At 38.2% G+C, this 22,105-nt stretch overlaps 1 protein-coding gene across 3 annotated transcripts in view; it reads right to left on the bottom strand.

The window, feature by feature from the left end:
* Positions 1-22,105, bottom strand: part of CYFIP1 (cytoplasmic FMR1 interacting protein 1) — a 75,259-nt gene that overhangs the window by 29,991 nt on the left and 23,163 nt on the right. Inside the window, exons 7-22 of one of the 3 annotated variants that reach the window (XM_066313566.1) lie at positions 21,045-21,141; positions 20,771-20,899; positions 19,162-19,266; positions 18,901-18,992; positions 17,528-17,645; positions 16,776-16,898; positions 14,143-14,268; positions 13,675-13,841; positions 11,787-11,934; positions 10,233-10,380; positions 8,400-8,556; positions 7,996-8,092; positions 7,478-7,554; positions 7,273-7,381; positions 6,589-6,708; positions 4,541-4,740 (exon numbers count right to left, since the gene is read on the bottom strand). In XM_066313566.1, coding sequence (XP_066169663.1) covers positions 4,541-4,740; positions 6,589-6,708; positions 7,273-7,381; positions 7,478-7,554; positions 7,996-8,092; positions 8,400-8,556; positions 10,233-10,380; positions 11,787-11,934; positions 13,675-13,841; positions 14,143-14,268; positions 16,776-16,898; positions 17,528-17,645; positions 18,901-18,992; positions 19,162-19,266; positions 20,771-20,899; positions 21,045-21,141 — 2,013 coding nt within the window. Of the gene's footprint in view, positions 1-4,540; positions 4,741-6,588; positions 6,709-7,272; positions 7,382-7,477; positions 7,555-7,995; positions 8,093-8,399; positions 8,557-9,772; positions 9,927-10,232; positions 10,381-11,786; positions 11,935-13,674; positions 13,842-14,142; positions 14,269-16,775; positions 16,899-17,527; positions 17,646-18,900; positions 18,993-19,161; positions 19,267-20,770; positions 20,900-21,044; positions 21,142-22,105 lie in introns of those variants that run through there. The other 2 variants (XM_066313565.1, XM_066313567.1) reach the window with 2 other exon arrangements.

Raw genomic sequence — 22,105 nt, 5'->3', positions numbered from 1 at the left:
TAGGGGCAAAAGGTAACAGTCACTTGCTAATTTATGGAGAGGCAACGTCTAAGACTGAGGCTTCAGCAGCCTAAAGAGTGCATCATCCTAGAAGGTATGTGACTAATCCCAACATACCATTCAGGTAAGTATTAGAAATTTCTTCCCTAAAAACTAAGGGCTATATGAAAACCTTACAGTTCAGCATCATCTACTGTTCTTCAAACTTTTTCAGTGTCCGTGTGTGTGTGTGTGTGTGTGTGTGTGTGTGCTTGCTTTCTGCCATTCTGCTGGTTGGTTTCCTCCTGCTCCTCTTCCAAGAAATAGGAACATCTCTTTGAAGGACTGAAGCTCTTTAAATATCAAAGCTAAAGCTAAGCAAACTTTTACTTTCCCCTGGATACTGATTGGATACACGTTTCAGCATACTCCAAGATAATCAGTTTCATTTTTAATCAGTGTTGATGATCTCACAGCAATTTATCCATTTTAATCACAACAGGTTATAAGCAGTCAAAGCAGATTAAGCGGATGAAAAGCCTTCTGGCTTACCAAAGCTTTGCAAGTAAATTGGTAGAGGACATCATGAGCCCCCAAAGTAAGTATTTTAGGGATCAAATAATTTAATATTAGTTTTTCTGTGATACCTACCAGGAAGGAGTTCATAGTGAGCACTTCACAAACTAATCTAAATGATTCTGTGATTTTAATTACTATAATCTATTTAAGCAGATAACTGAAAGAGATCACTTTGGTCAACGAGCCTGCTGCCTTGCAGGCACCAGGTCAGACAAACCTCATTCATAAACTTCCTGAGCTTCATCTTAGAAGTAGTAAGATATGAGAGTCTTCCCTTCCTGCTCCAACAGAAAGTGTTCCTCTGCACCTCCCTGTCTAATTGCTATGAACACTTCTTGGTTTCAGTATTTTCAAATTAGTTTGTCCTGTCTAGCAGAACTAACGGTAGCCCAACACCTCCTCTCAGTGAACTCTAGATCTGACACAACCTTCTCAAACACAGATGCCAAGATGGAGAGAACAGAGGAAACAGCAAGGAAAATAGTGCATGAGAGAGTTAACAGATCTGCCAATCCATTGCTGTCATTTTTCCTTTTGGCTGAAAGACTTTGGTTGGTTGGTTGCTTGTTTTTTTAGGAGGGGAAAGGTAGTTGACTACAGTCACCCCTGCTTTGCATGAGTCTATATCCCTGTACCATTTGGCTCTTTGTAGCAGAAACTAGACGGATTTCACTGCTACTTTTCAGTTTTGCTCCAGCACTATCTGCAAGGGCTGAAAATTTTTCTGAATAGTGATTGTCAGAGTATATACAACACCAGAAGACACAGCTGTTCTCTTGTGAAAACCAGTCTCAAAAGCAGTATGAGAGAGAACAAGCCTGCAAAAGGAAGTGGGAGAGGCAGTCAGGAAGAGTGAAAAATAAAAAGCTGGTCTTTTTGTTCCTTCTGTGACAAATCTGTATCCTTGGAAGAAAAATGTCATCCTGCATTTGGAAGAGTGCTATACACATGAATTTGTACTAGAGAACACAGATTTGGGTAATGTGTTAAAGGAGATGGAGTTACTAGTTTGATTACTGTTTCCAAAAGCTTGTATCATTTGTGTCAAGAAAGCACAGAAAATCTTCAATTCAAATAAATATAAGGCTGTCTCACACTTGCTCCTCTGTTAGTCCTTAATACAAAAACAAGCTGTCAAGGAAAGAAAAGACCTGCTTAGAAACAGTAAAGAAAATAAGGCAGAAAAAGGGACACTACAGACAATAGAAAAGGAACAAAGAACAAAGATGGGAAAGTTTTATTTGAGTCATTTGAATCTAGATAACCTAACTTCACAAAAAAACCCCCCAAAAAAACAGATGCAGGCCTAAGCATGACAAATATTCCTGGTGTGGAAAGACTTGGCTTGAAAAGACAGACAGGCAACTGAGAGCCAACATGAGAGAGGGCTCTCGAAAAACAATCCCAGGCGCACAGAAAAGGTAAGTGGGAAACATCTGTTTATGGCCACTTTAAGTAAAAGAACTGGTGAACAATAGCCTGAGAGCATCTAAAAGCTTCACTGCAGACTCCTCACTGGAGCACATAATGAATGCCAAAGCCTCCATAAAAGGGACAGGACAAAACTGGGGAAAAGATAAATACCCCTGTAAAGGGCCACAAATAGAATACCATCTCACCATTTTTGTTTTATAGAAACATCCAGTCACTGCTAGAGGCTGGCATGTTTCCTGGGAGAAATATCACCTCAACCCTCCCTTGTTTTTAAATTCAGCCACTTTATGGCTGCTGACAGCATCAGGACACTGGACTAGAGACAACTTTGACCTCACCTGCAATTCATTATGCTTGTGCACTGTCCAAAGGTTTGTTTTCGTTCTTTCATGACGATCAACACACAGATTAAGAATACCCTTGAATTTCACTGCAAAGGTCCCCTCACTCATCTCCCCATTCCTTCTCTGCAAACTGTTGTCTCTGAGTTTGTGCAGCTGGCCAGCATTAATGAGACTAAATTTCAGATAAATGGCAACTCCAATTATTAAATTGCTAAATCTTTCAATAGCAGCCTCACTGTTTAATCTCAGTACATTATCAGATATAAAAAAAATTCCTAAGTCCCAAATAATTAAACATGCAGTGTGTTTCAGCACTTCTGCATGAAGAGCTTTTGCTTTTGAACTAAACCTGCAGGGTTTCTAAATAGTTGAACTCTTTTACAGATATATAAAATTATCATGTTGAAGTATTCTTGGGAAAAGACCTTCAACAGGTACTGGAAACGAGTTAATCTGACCAGAACACTAATTTTAAAAGAAGAACCCTTATACCAAGCTGTCAAATTAAAAGAAGGCAAGCCACAGGTATGACACATTTTCTGGGAACTCTGCCTCCAGCCCCTCACATCACCAAGTAACCTCTCTGCTTTTCATCATGATTATTTCTCTTTCTTCCAGCCTTTAATTGCTACTTTTCTTCCCTTCTTGACACATAACCTTCATGCAAGACACTCCCTTATCAAGAGTCAAGCATTAAACCAGCAGGTCTCACACTGCTCCTCACTGTGTACTCCTGTGTTTGCACTCAATAATCTGTACACCTGCAGGCAGAGAGAGCACATAAATTTAACATTCACGCTAACAGTAAGGCAGCAATGAACATGCTTAAGGACTATAAAAAGGCTAAAAACTTCCTATTCTCTCTCTCACCAAAAATATCAAAGGGCACTGTATAGCATGTGCAACACATACATTAATTCTCTCCCCACTGCTCCTTTTGATTGAAACCAAGGTATTTCTGTGATGAAATCAGACACATGGTACACATACTGCCTAAGATTTGGCTCCCTTTAACATCTCTTAAATTAATTATCCTGAATTAATTACCCAACAAGCTGAGCCTAACTCAATTCTTGTGTACAGATTTTAAAAACAGGCAAGTAACACTGCTACAGGATCCTGCTAATGTTCTTTGGCACCTCACACTCGCTTCCCAAGCGCTGTGGTATGCAGTACGTCAGCCCTTGTAGCCAGGATGAGCACAGACTAAACTGTACAGGAGCTATTGAATGTCTTTCAATAATACTGATGGGTGGAAGAGCAGCATTTCATCAAGATTTTTATATGATTCTTAATACAGCACACTGAATATTCCAGTATTGATCTCCAGAAACATTACCTGCAGAGTAGCTCCCTCAGAAATACATTTGTCTTTCCTGTGCAAACAGATTCCTGTAACAGAAGTTTCTAGGGTAAAACCTAACCACAAAAAACCCATTTTTTTTTCCTTGCAGACAGAATCTTGGATCTAAAATACAACATAATCATCACAGAATAATGTCAGACAAGGAAAGCTCTCCAAGGAGACAGTGAAAGATGAGAACAGGATTCCTCCTCTTCCTACAGCTCAATATTCATTATCACTTTACTGTCACTTCATGGGGCTTTAACGAAAACCTGAGTAAAGACTAAAAGTAACACAAATCCTAAAAACAGCACACAAGCAGGAAGCACAGATATTCAAAATCTTGAACACTGTGCTTCCCCCTCATTCAAACCTTAGATCCTACCTTCCTCTTTCTATTTCCATTACTCACTCTCCTTAAAGGCTGCAATTGCAGTTTGCAGTGAATACTGAAACTCTTCCTTTCTCCAGGAAACAATCTTTCCCTTCACATTAGCACAGAATCAGGAATATAATTGCATTTCCCGTCATCTCGCACTTGAGGATCCTGTTTCAAAATACCTTCCTGATACGCATTTGGCAGTGTTTTGACACACTTTGTTTTTCAGCATATCGTAACTACGTCATCAAAATGTCAGAATTTGGATGCCGTGGTTCCATTTGCCTTCAATTGTGGACAAATAACAGGTTTTCATATATTTAACAGTACTTTGTAGAATGACTCATGCTGCTTCAAGTTAAGCCTTAGAAGGGGAAAACATTAAATGAATGGAGATGAACTTGTCAGCACTTGCTAGGAAGGAAGTTGCAGATAGTAGAATAAATAAAAAGCTGCAAATAAAAAAGCTGCTTTGCTAACCTGTTAGTAGATCCATTGTAGCAGTAGTTTGGAAGGAAATCATAATTGAGTTCCCAAAAGACATGAAGAGTGATTCTGCCGTAAGGGGCTGAAACATTATGGTTGGCTTCTCTGAACATGGCATCAAAGCTGTCCAAGGTCATATATCTACTCAGAAGCTTGTGAGTCATTTTGTTTACCTCTATCAAGCCATCCAGCTCCTACAAAAAACAAGGAGAAAGAAAGAAAATGATGCATTTAATAAAGTGGAGAAACTGGACCCAGTACATAAATAACCTTGAGGAAAGAGAAGACTAGAAAGAAGTCAAAATGAACAATTGACTCTCTCCCAGTCTCTTACTTTAACAATAAGAGTTGGAAAGAATCAGTGCTCTTGGGATTGTTTCTTAAACCTTCTGAGGCTTTAAGGGCATTCAGATGCAGATGGGTCTCGGACACAAATCCGTACCAACACTTCCTCCACTGACCAAAACTTAAATCTCCAACATTTAAATGGAGTCAGACACAGGCCAAAAGCACCTTTCTGCATTTCCTACTTTACAAGCAATCACAAAGTCATTTCTGCTCAGTAGAGTAACTGGTGAACTAACTATTGTACTGGTAATGTTAGGAATAACATCACATTTACCACAAATCCTTCTCATGGTCTGTTCCAGTGAAGGATGTACAAAAACGCAATAAAAGACCAGATCAGACATTTAAAAATGTTGTGAAGGTATCCACAAAATCTCTAGCTGCAGGTGACATGACCATGTGTGAGTACTGCATTTCATAATGTTTCTCCTCTAAACAAGAAATTCTTAGTATCCATTCTGGCAATTTGTTTAAAATAAAATAAAATAACTCTCTTATCTGACATCAGACAATGAAAACACCAAACACAAAGAACACAACCTTCACTTCCAGAAAATCCAAGCACTGCCTTTAAAGACTATTGTGCAATGGCCTACTGAAGAAATATCGAGTTGCTTTTTCTAAGTCTGTATCAAACTACTGCTGTCTTCCCATAGACTCCTCTCTGATTTAAGCGTTCCATATTTCAAAGGAGTTATAAACCTGAGAGCAAGTTAGTTCAAGGAAAAAAACCCACTATGATTATTATTTCAGAATTAAGTCCAGTTTGAGGGGAAAAAATAGCTCAGTCTTGTAAATACCTTAATTTATTTAGCTTGAAAAACAGCAGAAATTACAGATTACTTAATCTATACGGATCAGTTTCTTGCTGAGGAAACCAACCAATTTTCAACAGAAAATATTTTGCATAAAACAAGAAAAACTACCAAAAAACCCAACGAAACCAAACTACAAAAAAAGAAAAACAAGAACCTCTGACCTAAGGAATGCATCATTATTGATGGTTTCTGTTCGCTCAGCCACTGAGAGTACTGCACGTAACAAAGAAAAACTACATTTCAATAATTCAGAAGTCAAGAGGCTCTATGGCCTCAATATCTGATTGCTCTTCAGTAAAGAACTAAATTAAACCAAGATAATGAACTGCATGACAAAATGTCACTGGTAAAAATCTTATTACAGAAAGAAAAACAGTAAACTCTTCGGCACAACTTTTAATTTGTTTTTCATTCTAGCAGAACTGAATGTGCCTGATATTTTTCTTGCTGACTGCATGTTTACTTGTCAAATTCATGCTGTCTTGAAATAAAATTTGGTTTTTAGCATTTTAATCAGGAAACTAACTCAAAAGGACACCTCAATATTGCACAGATGCTCTTCTTCCATAGGCACAAGCCAGATCTAATTTCTCCAAAAAAAATTATTTTTGTCATGCTACAAAACCAAACTGCCTAAGTAAATAAATTTTGATTCTACCAAGCACAAGACTGGTGGTTGTGATCTGCAATTTATCTATAAGCATGGGCAGAAGTGGGCGCTTGACAAAAATTTAAATCACAAGGTGATTGCTTTCCTTGTTTTGTCACAGCTCTAAGTACGTAACTCCTCTACATTTTACTTCCAAGCCCCTCAGCTGCAATAGGTCTGAGGTTGCTTCACCTCAACTGCAGTGTCAGTGTCAACACAACACTCACCACAATGGAAGTCAAATCCTCGCTTTCAAAGCGGCCGATGGCCAGCTCCATGGACCTGTACATGGCTGCCGAAATGCGCTGCGTGATCAGTCGGTTCAGGTCTATGGACCTACCAAGGAGCTAAAGGGAAATATGCTGTGAGGTTTTGAACTGACAGTCAGGTTACAAGACAAACTGTACAAGGACTATGAGATTCCACAGATTAACACTCTCACTCGGTGAACTTGCATCCCAAACACACTGAAACAAAGCAGATGGACAAAATTTATAAATTCATGAGCAAATGTGGTACTACAATTGGCATCCCAGTTCTCACAGAAAGAAGTACACATTGCATCTACATTTAAGTACTTATATCAGCATTTTATGCTTCCATGACATTGTGCCAACAACATACTAAACACTGCTGAGACATTACTAGGAAGACAACACTACCACCCGTGACATTCCTATTTGGCCCATGTTTTCTTAACTGCAACAGACATTTGCATTAAGACGGGATCTTTTAAGGTTTTTCTCCTAATTTACACTTTCATGTGACAAAAAAGCATATCTCAAATGTTCAGTTATGCTATCAAGATGACAGAACATGAAGCACAAAATGAGTTTTGTCTACCTACATAAATCAGCACCACTGGAAAGTTGCCAAGCAACTCAAATACAACATGGTGGGAGTTAACTCACTTGAACGTGTCTCTGTTTCAGCAGCGTCTCGTAGCGGTTGGACTGCAGCAGCTGAATAGTTGCTCCCTGGTTCTTGCACTCTGAACGCAGCCGTTTGTCCAGAAGCAGGCTATGAAGAAAGGAAGAAAATGCTTAAGGTATACTAAACAGCAAAGCAGAGCAGAAAAGTGTGAAGGAAAGCTCTCATGGTGGAAGGAATAGCTACCTGCCAGCCATTGCCTTGTAGTATGCAAATATTTGGTCTGCCAGCTTGTAGACAAATTGGTCAAAACACAGGTTTACCTTGGGGAGAAAAGTATCATATGTTTACAGGTACTTAAAATTGAAAAAGACCTTATCTAAGACCTCCCACTGTTTTTCAAACATAATCAAGAAAGTTAATAGAACCAAATTTCCTAGTACAAAAGAAGATATAATTCAATTTTCAGCATTATTATTATTATTATTCAATTTTCAATATTATTATTGTTGTTGTTGTTATTATTGCAAAGAAGGGTGTTTGCACAGGTCTACAATTTTCAGCATTAATGTGAGGCATTTTTGCACAGGTCTACAGGTTTCCTCACAACATATCACCCAACCAGCTACTCATCCTCTGGTCGGTCTTCTCAGTTTTTCTGTTATCTCCAGTGTTTCTGATTCTCTTACAAAGGCCTCACCCTTTAGCATGATTTTCACATTCAGGTACAGATTACTTTTGTCCAGTAGGTAAGGTTAGTTTACCTCTGCCTCAATTTCATCATAGAGGAACTGCTTCTTAAATTTGGTAAGTGCATAATGAGCACTGTCATTATAAAGGTCCAAAGAATACAGAACATACCTGCAAGAAAAAGAACAAAACACAAGAGTTACACATGTATAAAAGTCATGATTCTTTAGGATGGTGCAGTCAGGGTGATGTAAGCCAGGCAATATTATAATCCACAAATGGTTCACAAAACAGGATCTTTTTCTTTTTTAGTTTATATAAAAAGGGTCACAATTTTTCCTTTAAGAAAATATTTGTTGGTTCAAGAAATATATTCTCAATGACTACTTGTTAAAACCAATTAAATCAGCAACATTATAAGAAGGAATGGCAATCATTAAGAATAATCATTCGGTGGAAAAGCACAAGTGGGTCTTACTCCATCATTGATGCCTCTTTTGTCTCCAAAATATGATCTGTCAAAATCCAAGGCATGGACATCTCAATGGGAAACTGGATTCTTCTGCCCATGGTCAGCTCTAAGAAGAATTCCCTGAACCACAGTTGGGACAGATCACAGCATTGCTGCAGGGTTTCTTTCAGAATAAATAAGGCAGAATTACACTTCTTACAGAAATAGATCAGGTACAATACAACTGTGATTCTGATGATGCAACGCAAAACAAAAAAAAAAGCAGGTGCAAGTCACTAGAGCTGTACATAGGCCAAATAATCTAAAGTAAATTCAAAATGTAAAGCCCATGACTTTTCAGAAGAGTTTTGAACTCCTTGCTGGCCCCCAAAGTGGTGCCTTCTTATAGAAAAAAAAAAAAAAAGCGTGGAAGTGGATGAGACTATTAGTTAAATATAAAAACAGTGTATACCAGTAAAAAAGGGATTTCTAGTTTAATTTCTCAGTTGGGAGCTGAGAAAGCCATACACTGAATTTGGGAAGCAGCAAGAGAAGGAGGCAAAATTGCACTGGAACTACCAGTGCGATTCTTTCCTATGGAGGACTGAACTGCTCCACATGTTCGTGTTGATTAGATGGGCAGGAAATGACAGACACATGAGGTAGGAATTAAAACAACTATCTAAGGATGCTGTCAAGGGCCCAGAGGTGTGCTTCCCACCTCTCCATAAAACACTTGGTACAATCCTTCTTTCCCCAAAAGCTTGTGAACTATAACAGGAATGAACTTTTTACACTAAGACCTTCTGAAGACCTTTTGCGGCGCTGTTCCCCAGCAGCACTATGATATCAACAAGCTCCCGTTTCTCCAAGGGCAAAGGAGACGAGCAGCAAAACAAAAATGAAAGACAACACAGCATGGTGATGACAAGGACTAGGTACACTCAATGTCAGTAGGTGAATTCTTTAGGACAGCATGTTTCCGATTACAATTAACTGAATAGTAAGAGTAGTGAAATGACATCAAATTTACCACAACAGAGAATTTGTTTCCTCTGTACTTAAAACAAAACAAAAAAATCTTCCAAAACACAAAAACTACTTCCTTTAAAAAATTTCAATGTGTATAGGGTTATTGTTTATATAAGTACATACATGAAGAAAATAGAAAAGGGAGGTAACAATATGAAATTTGACGCATTAGAAACAAACGTATAACAAGTCAAAATAAAAATCCCACCACAATACTAAGTACCATCTCAGAAAAAGTTTGGACAGACCAAGGCTTTTGATAAATAAACCAAAGGTTAAGTTGACTTAGGCAATCGGAAACATTTTCCAGGTCGTGTTAGAGGTGTTAGGACATGCTAAGCTGGACACTGATCATCTACATATCTTACCACTGAAATTTATCAAATGAGTGTAGAAGAAAGACTCGCGATGGAATTTTTCTATGTCCAATATGGTGGGCCCCTCAAGGCTACTTCTCAAGGTTTTCTTGGAACCACTTTTGTCAGCAATGAGGGACTCTAACATAGTTCTCACCATGTAAAGCTGTATCATTAAAGGAAACAATTATGGTGGAAAGGGGAGGGGGAAAAAAGGAAAATACACATGGTACATTAGTTGAGCAACACTGAGAATTACTATCAGTAAGCGACTGCTCCACTTCAAACTGAAAACTGGCACTGTGTGGATAAAAGCCTTTGAGGCAAGAGGAACAGATGCAACACTAGCCTACACACCAGCACAAATGCCTACCCATGCCAAGGGGACCTCCACTGACACTCAGCAGCAGACCATTTGCAGTGGAACAGTTCACATCACCACAAAAAGTAAAAGTAATAAGTAATGTCTTACCACCAAAGTTTAAAAGAGGCGGATAGATGTAGGACTGCCTCAGAAACTTGTGTGTCACATGCAATAGCTTTTCCAATCCCAGAGACTTGAGCTGCTTCAACAGCTCAGCAGAGTTTAAGGACTCTGTCATAGTGCGAACCATGAAGAGCTAAAAACCAACAGACAGGGGCAGGCAGGGGAAGAGAATCCGTTAATAAAAACACATGGGTAAATACGGAACGGGAAAGAGAAGCAGAGAAAACGTGTTAGTTTGTTAAAAATGAAAAGCAGCACAGTAAGCATGCAGAGGAGGTCATACAGAAAGGTTGTTCAGAGTAATCACTGCAATCTGGGGCTCCCCTCAAGCAAAGGGAAAGTTCCCGTTCATTTCAGAGGATGCTCAGAGAGCCATTAGCTTATCAAATGATTTAGAAAAGATTTCCAGGTAGCACCGATTACCCATTCATATACAGCCATTTTAGAACTGCATGAAACTGAGGGAAACCTATCTAAAATGGATATATTTGACCTCTTGCCTTCCTGTCAACCAAGACAGACAAGTGTGCCAGCCCAAGAGGAGAAAAAGCAGATAGAACCACATACTCCAAACAGCAAACATGAAGCAAAGCTCTTAAAGCATAGAAGAAGCATACTGGTGGTGATATTTAACCTTTTCTTTCACCCCAGGAAATTAGAAATCAAAACAATTTTTCTGCAATTATCAAAACAAAATCTTCATTAAACCAATCTTATCACAAATTAAACAACTTTTTATTACCCCAAATTATTAACTATACATGCTCTCTTTCCCACAGATTTTAGGTATGAAAAGATTGTCTTCACAAATCACAGTTGCCTCCAATTTTTCACCCCAAGAGCTCAGTACCTCATTTTCTCAGATGAGCTATGAATATCAGACCATACACACTCCAAACAAATCCACAAATGAAATAAAAAAGAGAACTACATGGAGGTAACAAGAATGAGCATGTAGGTATGGGATTTTGATGACTACCACAGAACACATTTGAAATATCTCATTTTAGTGGCAGCAGCAGACAAATTAAATTCTAGGGACCAGTTTTATCATTCAATACTGAATACTGCAAGGAATTTTGTCAGAAGTCATATACTTTCCCATATTTTAACAGACATACATTTATATTTTAAACATATTTTAAAACTACTAGACTACTAGACTGATCAGAGTGATTTAATAAAAAAAATTCACCAGCCATACCACAGATAGAAGTCAGTCAAGAAATAATTCAAATAGTTCAAAAATATTATTTAAAAAATATTAGTAGCTCAATGAGAAAATATTTGATCCCAGAAAATCAAATTAAAGAGATTGAACACTTGGAAAAATAATATATCAGAGTAGATAACTACAGCAATCCAGGCAGAGGATCTTGTTTAAGTGCATATAATTTTGCAAATATAAATCAGAGTAGATTTTCAGCATTAAAAAAAGACTGCATTAAAACCTGCAATTTTAAAATAGTTCAGGACAGAAAGGAAACACCTCATGCATTAATTGTTGACAGATACCACAACCACCAGACAGGAAAATACCTGAGTGCTGGAGGGTCCAACTGCACGTCTTGGGACTTTGATGTCAAAACCACTTTTGGGGTCCTTCTCTCCCCTTAGAGCTGGGTCATTGAATGGCTCATGGCCTGCTTCCCAGTCACACACCGTCTTCCTTATGGCCTGCAAAACACTGGACACAATTCCCACCACTTCAGACTGCAGCGCATCCAAGTGCCTTGATGGAACACTTTACTTTTTTTTAGCATTCTTCCACAAGCACAGAAACTTTGCAACAGCATTCAGGAGCTCAAGGTAATTCCAACCAAGAACAAAGAATTTCACATCCACAAAATAACCACTCCATGCTGTTTATCAGAAAATGTAGTCTAGAACACTTAAAGATCATCTGGTTCCAACTCTCCTCCGCTGCCAAGGGCAGGGACACCTTTCACTACATCAGGCTGCTCAGGGCCCCATTCAACCTGGCCTTGAACACTTCCAGGGATGGGGCATCCACAACTTCCCTGGGCAAACTGTTACAGTGCTTCATTACCCTCCAAATAAAGGATTTCTTCCTAATGCTTAATCGAAACCTGCCTTCCTCCTTCAGTAAAACCATTGCCCCCTGTCCTGTCCTTATCTGCCTGCATAAAAAGTCCTTCTCCCTCCTGTCATAAGTCTCTCTAAAGTACTGGAAAGCTGTGATACGGTCTCCCAGAGCCTTCTCTTCTTCCAGGCTGAACTACCCCAGCTCTCCCAGTCTGTCTTCATATCAGAAGTGTTCCAGCCCCCAAGCACCTTCATGGCCTCTGGACCCTTTCTAACAGGTCCCCATCTTTCCTGTGTTGAGGACCCCAGATCTGGATTAATCAAAGCAAATTCATATTAATATAGATACATATTTGCTATAAATTCAATTAATATTCAATCAAACCCAAGCAAATTATTAACCAAATTAAAGGAGACAATGGTAGCCTGAAATGAAAAAAAAGCAGAATTCCTGTTTCCAGAAGAAATTCAGATTCCAGAATTCCAGAATACAAATAGCTTCATACTTTTAGCGCCAAGTACTGAACTGGAACTTGCTAGGAACACAATCAGACATATTCTGTGACATGCTGAATGATCAAGAAAATGTCCCATCCCAAATCTGAGGAGGTATGAAAGTAATATTTTTCTATTTCATTAAAATCCTAAAACAATAAGACTCTCCAGTAAACCTGATAATGTGGAGCAATTTATTTATTTTTAGCTTATGATGATATTTTTGTGGTAGTCAGAGCATTTAGCAATAGCCTAATTAGCTAAGGACTTTTACCTCTAAGAGCTTTGCAATGAAATGTGGGAGTAAATAAATGATAAACAAGTTAAGATTAAAACCAAACAATTAGGGACAGAAAAAGATAAGGTCAGGAAATGTCACCAATCAGCGTGGGCAGATGGAATACTGGAAGAGAAGTATAAGGCTAATAAGCCAAAAGCAGCAGAAGCTGAGAATTAAGACAGAATGCTGAGAGGCAGAGAGAAGAGAGAGTGGGGTTAACATGAGACACAAGGAAAGGAAATACTAGAAACAAAGTGGACAGTGAAACCTTCCTTCAAAATACAAACACTAATCTTCATTTCTGTATTACTGTATTTGTATTTTCTTAAAATAAAAATAAACAACAGAGAACACAAGACTTCCTAAAGTAGTCCTAAGAGGCTCAGGACAGCCTGGACTTCTGCTGCAGCCACGCTGGCAGGCATTAATTTTTAACTTCAGACTTTTTCAACTTCCAACTTGTATCCAACCAAGCTAACTACGAATGCCAGACAGACTGGGAGTACAGACTTAGAGAGGTGGAATTTAACATCTGTGCAATTCTGCAACTAATTTACTAAGGTCTGGAGGAAAGAATATAGAAAAAGATGAAAACAGTAGTGCTACCTCTGAATGACATTTTTCTTCTTTTTAATGGCTTGTCTTAATGGCTCCCTAAGTGTGACCTGGGCAAAGTCCTGAAGAGCCGCATAGATTGTATGACGAATGGCATGATTGAAAACACTTTCCATCCGTCCCATCAGCACCTGAAGACCTTTGATCATGGCAATCACCTGCAAAAAAAAAAAAAAAACCCTGACAAATGTATTTTTCTTATTTTGTTTGGATATTTGTAAAAAACAGTGCATTTTTAAATACAAAAAATGAGAAAAGAGGAATTAACAAATTACAAACGATAAAGGATAGATTTGCTGTGCTCCTCCTATGTGCTGAATGGAGAAACACACACTGTTTCAGAATCAGCACAGGGCAGGCTGTCTTTTTGCACTGGGTATGCAACATGTTTATAGAGAATGCTCTCTTTTGTATAGAATTAATCTTTGGAAAATCCCTATAGAAAAACATTTCTCTTACCTCAACCAAAGCAAACTTCTCCTCACTAGTATAATTGTATCTAGTTGCTCTTTCATACTCTTCTGCATTGTCAGGACAATCTTTATTAGAATATTTGTCAGTTGGGTGAACCAGCTTCCATGAGTACTGCAGTTCACAAGGTAGAAGAGGAGAAAAAAAGATGGGGGGAACAAAAAGAAACAAAAACATCTGAGAAACACAAAACACAGCTGGACACAAATAACATGCTTTGAGAAATACCGCAGGGTTTTCATGAATATTTGAAGAATAGTATTTAGTACTATATTCAAACCTTGTGTAAATTCTGAAACTTTTATCTGGTGGAAATGCCAAACAATATTTTTCCTAAAATCTTTTCCTGAAAAGCAGCCATTCTGCAATTCAAACTCAACAGGTATTGCACTTAAGGGTGTTTTTTACTGTGCAAATGCTAACACAAGCAAAAGCTTCTTCTCTGCTTCATATATGAGAAACACAGAATGACTTCAGAATATTACAAAAAAATCCATCAGACCCACATACAAAAAGAGGAGCTTTCTACTTGATGAAATATTCATATTTAGATTTCAAAACACAACTGGAAAACTGAAACCACAAACCCCCAAGTTTGGGTGGTTGGTTTGGGGTTTTTTGGGGAGAGAGGTGTGATTTTTAAGTTTACTAGGCTGAAATGTGTGGAAATAGTTGTATTATCTGTAACAATATGATCTGCACAGCACGCACTTCTCTTAAATACTGCCTTTTCAATCACTGCAAACACAGCTCAAAATGTTCCTGAACAGTGTCAGGCTGGCCTAATATCCATCAGGGTACATCAAGTGAAAAATCCTAGTCACATATAAATACAAATTTTTCACAGTTTGAGTTCAGCACATAGTAAGATCTAGTTAACATCACCTTAGCATAAATGTTGGATTACACAGCAATATAAATTTGCCTACAATAATGGATTACCAGCACCAATTCATCTATGGCAAAGGGGAGCATCAGTCTCTGCAACCTGAGTGCTACAAGGAGGACACTGGGGAAATGACTAAACAAAGATAAAGTTCTTTGAGGGCATTAAACCGACAGGGTTAAGATGCAGAGCAAACATAGGCTGCAAGTTTTTATCTGAACATGATGTATGTAGCTATGTTCATGCATACTCAGTGAAGGTGCAGACAGGTAAATAATTAAGACACTCCATATCAGAATAAATTCTCAGTAGGACAGGAAGAAGATGAACACAAACTTGAACTTAGATGAGAAGTATTTATGGGAATCCATACAAACTAGAAAGACAATGAAAAGCAGTGAGAATAGCCAAAAAACCTGCTGTGATGCTTGGAGAAAATTTGTCCTGGAATGAGAAGGATAGAAACAGAGATAAGAATGAGAGACTTCCTTCAGATATATAATAAAATAAGGTTTTCACTGTGAAAAGACCCTGGATGCAGTAATTTATGATGACAGAAATAAAGGGTGCAAGTCTAGGAGCTGCAGAGGCAAAGAATAGATGACAGCAACCTCTCCTAAGAGGAGAAAAGGAGAACAAGACTTTCACCCTTAAATACACTGTTGATTAAAATAGAAATAGGATAATATATGGAAAAGCGTGACTCATCTACTGGCTTTTAAAAGAAGCAGTTAAAAATACAAACGAGAGAGAAAACTGGTTCTCCAGCCATACCCACTGTGACTGCACTAGAGTCACACAATGAAAATTATTTCATGCCCCCTGAGACAACTGAGGCAGAAGAGGAGCAAGTCTGATTTCTCTCATACAGCAAGTCACATTTCAACCCTTCTTAGAACATGTTTTGATTCAGCTAAAGCACACAACTTTTATCCAATGTCTGCAGCATAACAAGGGCTCCTGCACCCTCCTCTTCAATTTCTGCCTTAAGCAGTTTCTTACTGGAAAAAAGCACAGTCGCTTTTCTAACTGGCATCTGTTTTTAAAATAAGCTATTAGAATATAGAGAAACAATTCAGCATGTTCTTTATTTCCCCTCCCTCATCTCCTCTAACATTTTCCTTTTCCTGCATTTACTTTCGACTAAAAGCCCAATCTAAAGCCAATGGGAGCCCTTACATCCATTTTTGTGTGTTAAAACCATACATGCTTCAATTTAACAAGCAGTGATGTCTAAACACAGCCAGCTGGAGCTGTTCAGTCACCTGTTCAGTGAATGCATGTCAGTATAGATGTTTCTAACAACATAATTTTAAACAATGTTTAAAAGGAAATGATGAAATCTTAGTCTACAAAATGTTTGCATCAAGAGTGACATTAAAACATCTAGTGAAGGTATACAGGTGACAGCCAATCCATTAAATAGAACAAGTGGAATGTACTGTGTGAGCTATGCGTTACTGGATCTTCACAGCAGCAGCATTACTCCTAGACTCTGAGAACTTACGTGCCATCCTGCAAGAATGAGGTTTGAAGCAGAAGGAGAAAAGGAGTGAAGGAAGAGGGAAACTAAGGGAACAGGATTCTTGTTGGGTCCCTTACAACTCAGAATGTTCTGTGATCCTTTGAAAACACCACATGCATTTTTCAGTCCAGTAAAGCAAAGCAATTTTTTCCTGTCTCACCTCACCAAGCCACATCTCTTTCATCTGGTTTTATTTTCCATGTTACATACCACTTCCATGACATGGGCACTCCACTGCGAGAGAAGCTGCAGGCCTTGGAGAGAGAGATCAAAGAGCTTCCGATATTCTGCATCTGTTTTTTGAGCTTCCTGTCGCCCAGACCCAGTCACCACCTAGACATTATTAAAAAAAAAAAACACCTCACACCCAAATCCACACCAGAACATGCTGTATTCAGCATCCACAGACCAATTTCTACATCGACTGAAGCACTAAAACAGCCTCATAAAGCAACACCTGCTTTACCATCTAATGACCACAATATTGTTGCAGATGCATTCAAGATATCAATTATATATGATATACATAGTTATTTGTTTTCTCTGTATGCTATATATGTATGAGTGTGTGTATACATAGGCATTTTTGTATTCTTCTCCTAATCTTCTAACTTAGTTTTGTTTACACTGTTACAAACACCTGTTAGGAGTAAGGACTAGACAACATATTCCAAATGAGACTTACCAAAATTTCTAGGATAAATCTGAGATACATAGAGATAAAGAAGCAGAAGGATGTTAAGGGTTTTTATGATGTATCATTATTATGTTAAATTTAAATAGAGCAAATATAATTCAGAGAATGAGGATTAGACTTGCAGCCAGCTTTTCTTGACTCAGGTGGCCAAGCTTTGTCATTTAGCTAGCCAGAGATTTACCTGCTTTTCAGATACTTAGTGAGTGACTCATTAACTGTTAATGAGTGACGTGTAATTTGTACATGGGGCTCTAACCCCACTGACCTCACTGTTGCTGTAACGAGCCAGCTCAGATATGAAGCGCATATGGTCTTCTCTGATCTGGATCATCTGCTCACATATATTGTACTGGGGACTGCTGCTGGAAGATGTGCATGTCCATCTGGTTCAGAAGAGAAAAAAAACCCCACTCAAATCAGTCCTGGTAATAAACTGCACAACTGATACTGCAAAGAAAGACCCACAATGCATTACTTTTTTCTTTTACATGTTTTTCTTCTCTATTGTTTGAGGCTTTTCCTTTCTTCACACCTCTACATCTACCCTTGCATGAGCCATTATTGATGAACTGTCCTTCTGAGTTCAAATAACACTCCTTCCAATTCTAAAGAAAAAACTGTAAAGATTTTCTTTTCTGTTTTGGGAGTTTTTCTTTTTGTTTTTTAAAGGCTGCTGCTATGAAATACAAACCAGCATCTCTCTTCAAGGGCACTTAGGAACAAGACCAAAAAGGATTAAAAGGCAGGGCAGAAGTACAGGTATAGGCTGCAAGATACATCTAGCCACCTGCAGATATTTTTCTGTTTATTCTTGTTGAACTCTGAAGAGTGTATAGTATGCTCCCAGCTATAAAAAGATATTAACTATTAACATGTTATGAAGAGGCACACAAAAAACATGCTACTAAGAACATCATGTTAAGTAGCCTCATATTTTTTAGTAGCTCAGTAGGCCCATTGCCATTGATTTTCTCTTAGCAATTACATGCAAGTTATATAATTTCTTTTCTGCAGGAATTAAAACGCAAAGCACGGTATTCTAAATTCATGTAACTGCATGGAGGCAATGTCTTGAAGGAGCACAGAAAGGTTCACTAAAACAAAGCAATAACCAAAACCCATGGATCCGTTAATGCAAGAACTGGCTGCATTTTCCAACCATTTTGCTGTGCTGCACACCTAGCCAGAAAAAAAAAAAAAATAGGAGGGAGACAAGCTAAGCTGCTGCTTCATGTACAATGTACACATGCCTATTCACCCATGCACTACTACTGCTCACCTTGTTTAGTAAAATCCTTCATTTCTCTTAAAGAAAAGTTTCATATTTAAAGGAAAAAATAAAAACTAAATTAGTGTAAGATAAAATTAATTTCTTCCAACCCAGGTTATAAGAAATGTCACAGACAGAAGAACGAGCTCAGCAGCATAAAAGGGTTTTTAAACCATCTGTTTCCTTAGCTGTATCCATTAATGAATTACATTAATAGTGAAATACCTACACCAAAAACATGACCAAGTGAAAAAAAATCCTGTTAATTATCACAGACCCATGGACTAACAGGTGAGTATGAAAATATACTCCAAGGGTCAGATCTTCCCCATCCCAGATGCTCCATTCTGTTTCTTTCTCCCTCCTACCTGGATTTATTTTCCTCATAATGGGCACTGGTCTTAATGTATCTTGCAAGTTCAATCTGCATGTCACCAAACAGTGGGACAACCTGTAACTGCTGTACACAGGGAACAAATCAGATTAGATAATTAGTAACACAAATCATAGTGAAAGGAAACCATTATTTACCCATATTATAACCCAAAGTGATCTTTTTTTTTTTTTTTTAAATTTAAATATATTTAAAATGCAAGAGAAACTACCTTTAAAATCACATCTTAACAAACCTTGAAGTACTTGTCTATCTTGGCTAAATTTATCCTTTTCTTTGCATCTAACTTATAGATGTTGCTGACACTTCCATCCATCAGGTATAATCCAAAGCCCATCACCTGAAAAAGGAAAAAAAAATTAAGCCTTGCATGAAAGGCTCTCAGAAGTAAAAACCTGTAAGTCTGTTCTTCATATAATTAAAAAAGTAACATTTTAAAACCAGTCCTGAAACACCCAACCTCCTACAAACAGAATATATTTTCAAATACATACATTTCTGTACTATTCTTTCTTTTACCTATATCAGCAGGTTTTTACACTCACATTAGCCTGATCAGTTACCCTTAGAAGATGCTGCTTGTATGTATAAAGGTTTAGCATTAAAAAGAACTCACTGAAGCAAGAGTCTGGCTATTTTTAGAGCTCTTCTTTTCACTTCCATTTTATTCAAATTCTGTACATGCAAACTGATTTGGTAGCAGAAGTTTAGATCTAACATCTCTGAGTGATTGCTTTTCTGGCTTTCAGTGCCTCTCTGAACTATACACACAAGAGCTCAGAAGCATCCAAAATCTAATTGCATTTTGTCTGAGGTTTTTAATTAACATAAGGTTAGAAATTTATCAGGAAATGGTTCCTCACCCAGAGGAATAGGCTCCAGTGAAGCCTGGTTTCCAGTGAAGAACCTATGCCCAGAGGAATAGGTTCCTCACTGGAATAGGCTCCCTAGGGAAGTGGTCACAGCACCAGCCTGACAGAGTTCAACAAGCATTTGGACAACACTCTCAGGCACACAGAGTGACCCCTGGGGATGGTGCTGTGCAGGGCCAGGAGTTGGACTCGATGATCCTCGAGGGTTCCTCCCAACTCAGCATACTCTTGGATTCTATTTAGTATTTACAAGAGCCAAGCAGAGAGACTTACTGTGTTCTAAGCATCTCTACTGAACAAAAGGCCTAAATATAAAAGTCACACTGGGCACCCTTGTAGATAGAACATAAATGCTCTAGAGTTCATGTGTGGTTTCAGAAGACTTTTGTTTACTCCTAATAAACAGAGCTCTCCAAAAGTTAAACATTGAAGTGACTCAAAATATTTGTCATGAGGCAAATTTTTAGCTCTTATTCTATATCTTTTCTTCCATTGCAAGACACATAGTTGATAACACCAGCTCCATTCCATACTGCCCAGCACCCTCTTACTACTCCAGTGAACTAAACTGACTTATTAATCCTAATTTCAAAATACTTGTTCCCTGAAATACTTGACACACAGCCTCACTTCCAAAAGCTTTTTAACAATCTTGCCACGTATCTAAAATAAAATGCAGTAGTTCCTTTCTGCTGTCATTATATTTCATAGAAACACAATTCCATAGAATTGGATGCAGTTCAAATGGGTCAACTTCAATTTATGAAAAACAAAAATGGATTAAAAGCTTTCAGTAATTTTAGTATGTAATACAACAAAAAGACAATGATGGAGAAAAGCAGTAATTTTAATTATTTGCTTAATCTGGTTCCTTTAAAAAAGAAACAAAAACAACCAGAAGCAATCTGGAATTCAAACACCTTGCCCTGCCTCAACATTCTTTTTTAAATTTTGTACCCAAAAGAAACCTACTTTCAAAAGCATATGTTTCTCACTGGGTGTTAGATACATTTTGTTTTCATAGTAGTCCACACACAAATTCACAATATCTGCAAGCAGCTCTTCATAGCCAACAATCACCTCCAACTGCTGCTGCAAAGACTGAAGGGGAAAAGAAAAAAGATATTAGTTAACTAGTGACACTGACTGGAAAAAAAGTTACTACAAAACTGGAAGAGCTTTATTTTAATTTTTTTTTAATTTTGCAAAGCATTAGGTAACTTCCAAGAAGACAATTCATGCTTACTTGTGTTATCTTGTTGTGGTTGGCAAGGAACATGGAAAGGTTCTGAGATTCTTGAATGGACTGAGGATCTGCCATTTTCCTCAGGAACTGAGCAGCTCTTTAAAAACAGAAGAAAAACTGTATTTCCCTTGGCCAGGACTGTTTGTAAGTAAATCTATCTCCCCCCCAAAAAAAGGGGAAAAGCTCACTAGAAGAGAGAGATGGACTTAATTTATCCAAAATAAATCGGTTTATTATCCTGAATTCCTCACTACACCCCTATTTAGAAGATCCAATAAAATACAAATGAAAAAACATTGGCCAGATTCTTCAGCTGGATGCGACTGTGGCTCTATAAATCCAAGCCACTCAACAACCCAGGAAAAGCCTGTCTTTCAGAAAACAAGTGTTTGGCCTCCAGAAACACACCTTCAAGGAAAAATAAAGGCAAACCAAGTAAGTTTAAGAGGTCTCCAGGTACAACTACCAGATGTGGAGGTAGAAACTAAATCTCACGTAAGCAGAAGCAACACAGGGAAATTTGGCTAGTCATTGACTGAATAGTTTTCTGCATTAAAGACCACAGAGGCTAGACCCGGAATAAAGGCCGTCTTGCCCTGCTCCTCTGACCACCATGTTCAACAGAAGATACCTGATACCATCAGATAGCTCAAGTACAAAATTTGGCCACAGGTACCTCACCCCCTCCCTTTCCCTGCTATACCTGCAATCACAATAATTTTGAACAGCAAAGCTGAAACATCTTAAGAACAAGTATAACAAGCCTCAGCTACAAATGTCAAAAATGGATACCAAGAATAGAATAGATCAGACTAGCAGTAGCACAAGCGACCAGAAAGCCAGCTTCCTCTCAAACTCAAAAACAGAAGCTTTACTGAACAAAGTATATGCATTACATTTAGCATACATCAAGACATAAGCAATTGACAATTCGGCATTAAAGGCAGAAAAAAACTTTTGCTGCTGGAAGAACAGCACAAAGAAAACGGATGTACTCAACTGCCTAACTGCAGTCGAATCATCCCTAGTTTCAAGCTAGCTTGTCCCACACGTGAAGAGAC

This window comes from Sylvia atricapilla, chromosome 2, assembly GCF_009819655.1.
Source record: "Sylvia atricapilla isolate bSylAtr1 chromosome 2, bSylAtr1.pri, whole genome shotgun sequence".
Classification (NCBI taxonomy): Eukaryota; Metazoa; Chordata; class Aves; order Passeriformes; family Sylviidae; genus Sylvia; species Sylvia atricapilla.
The sequence above is the reverse complement of the archived record's forward strand: the minus strand, read 5'-3'. Positions and strand labels throughout refer to the sequence as shown.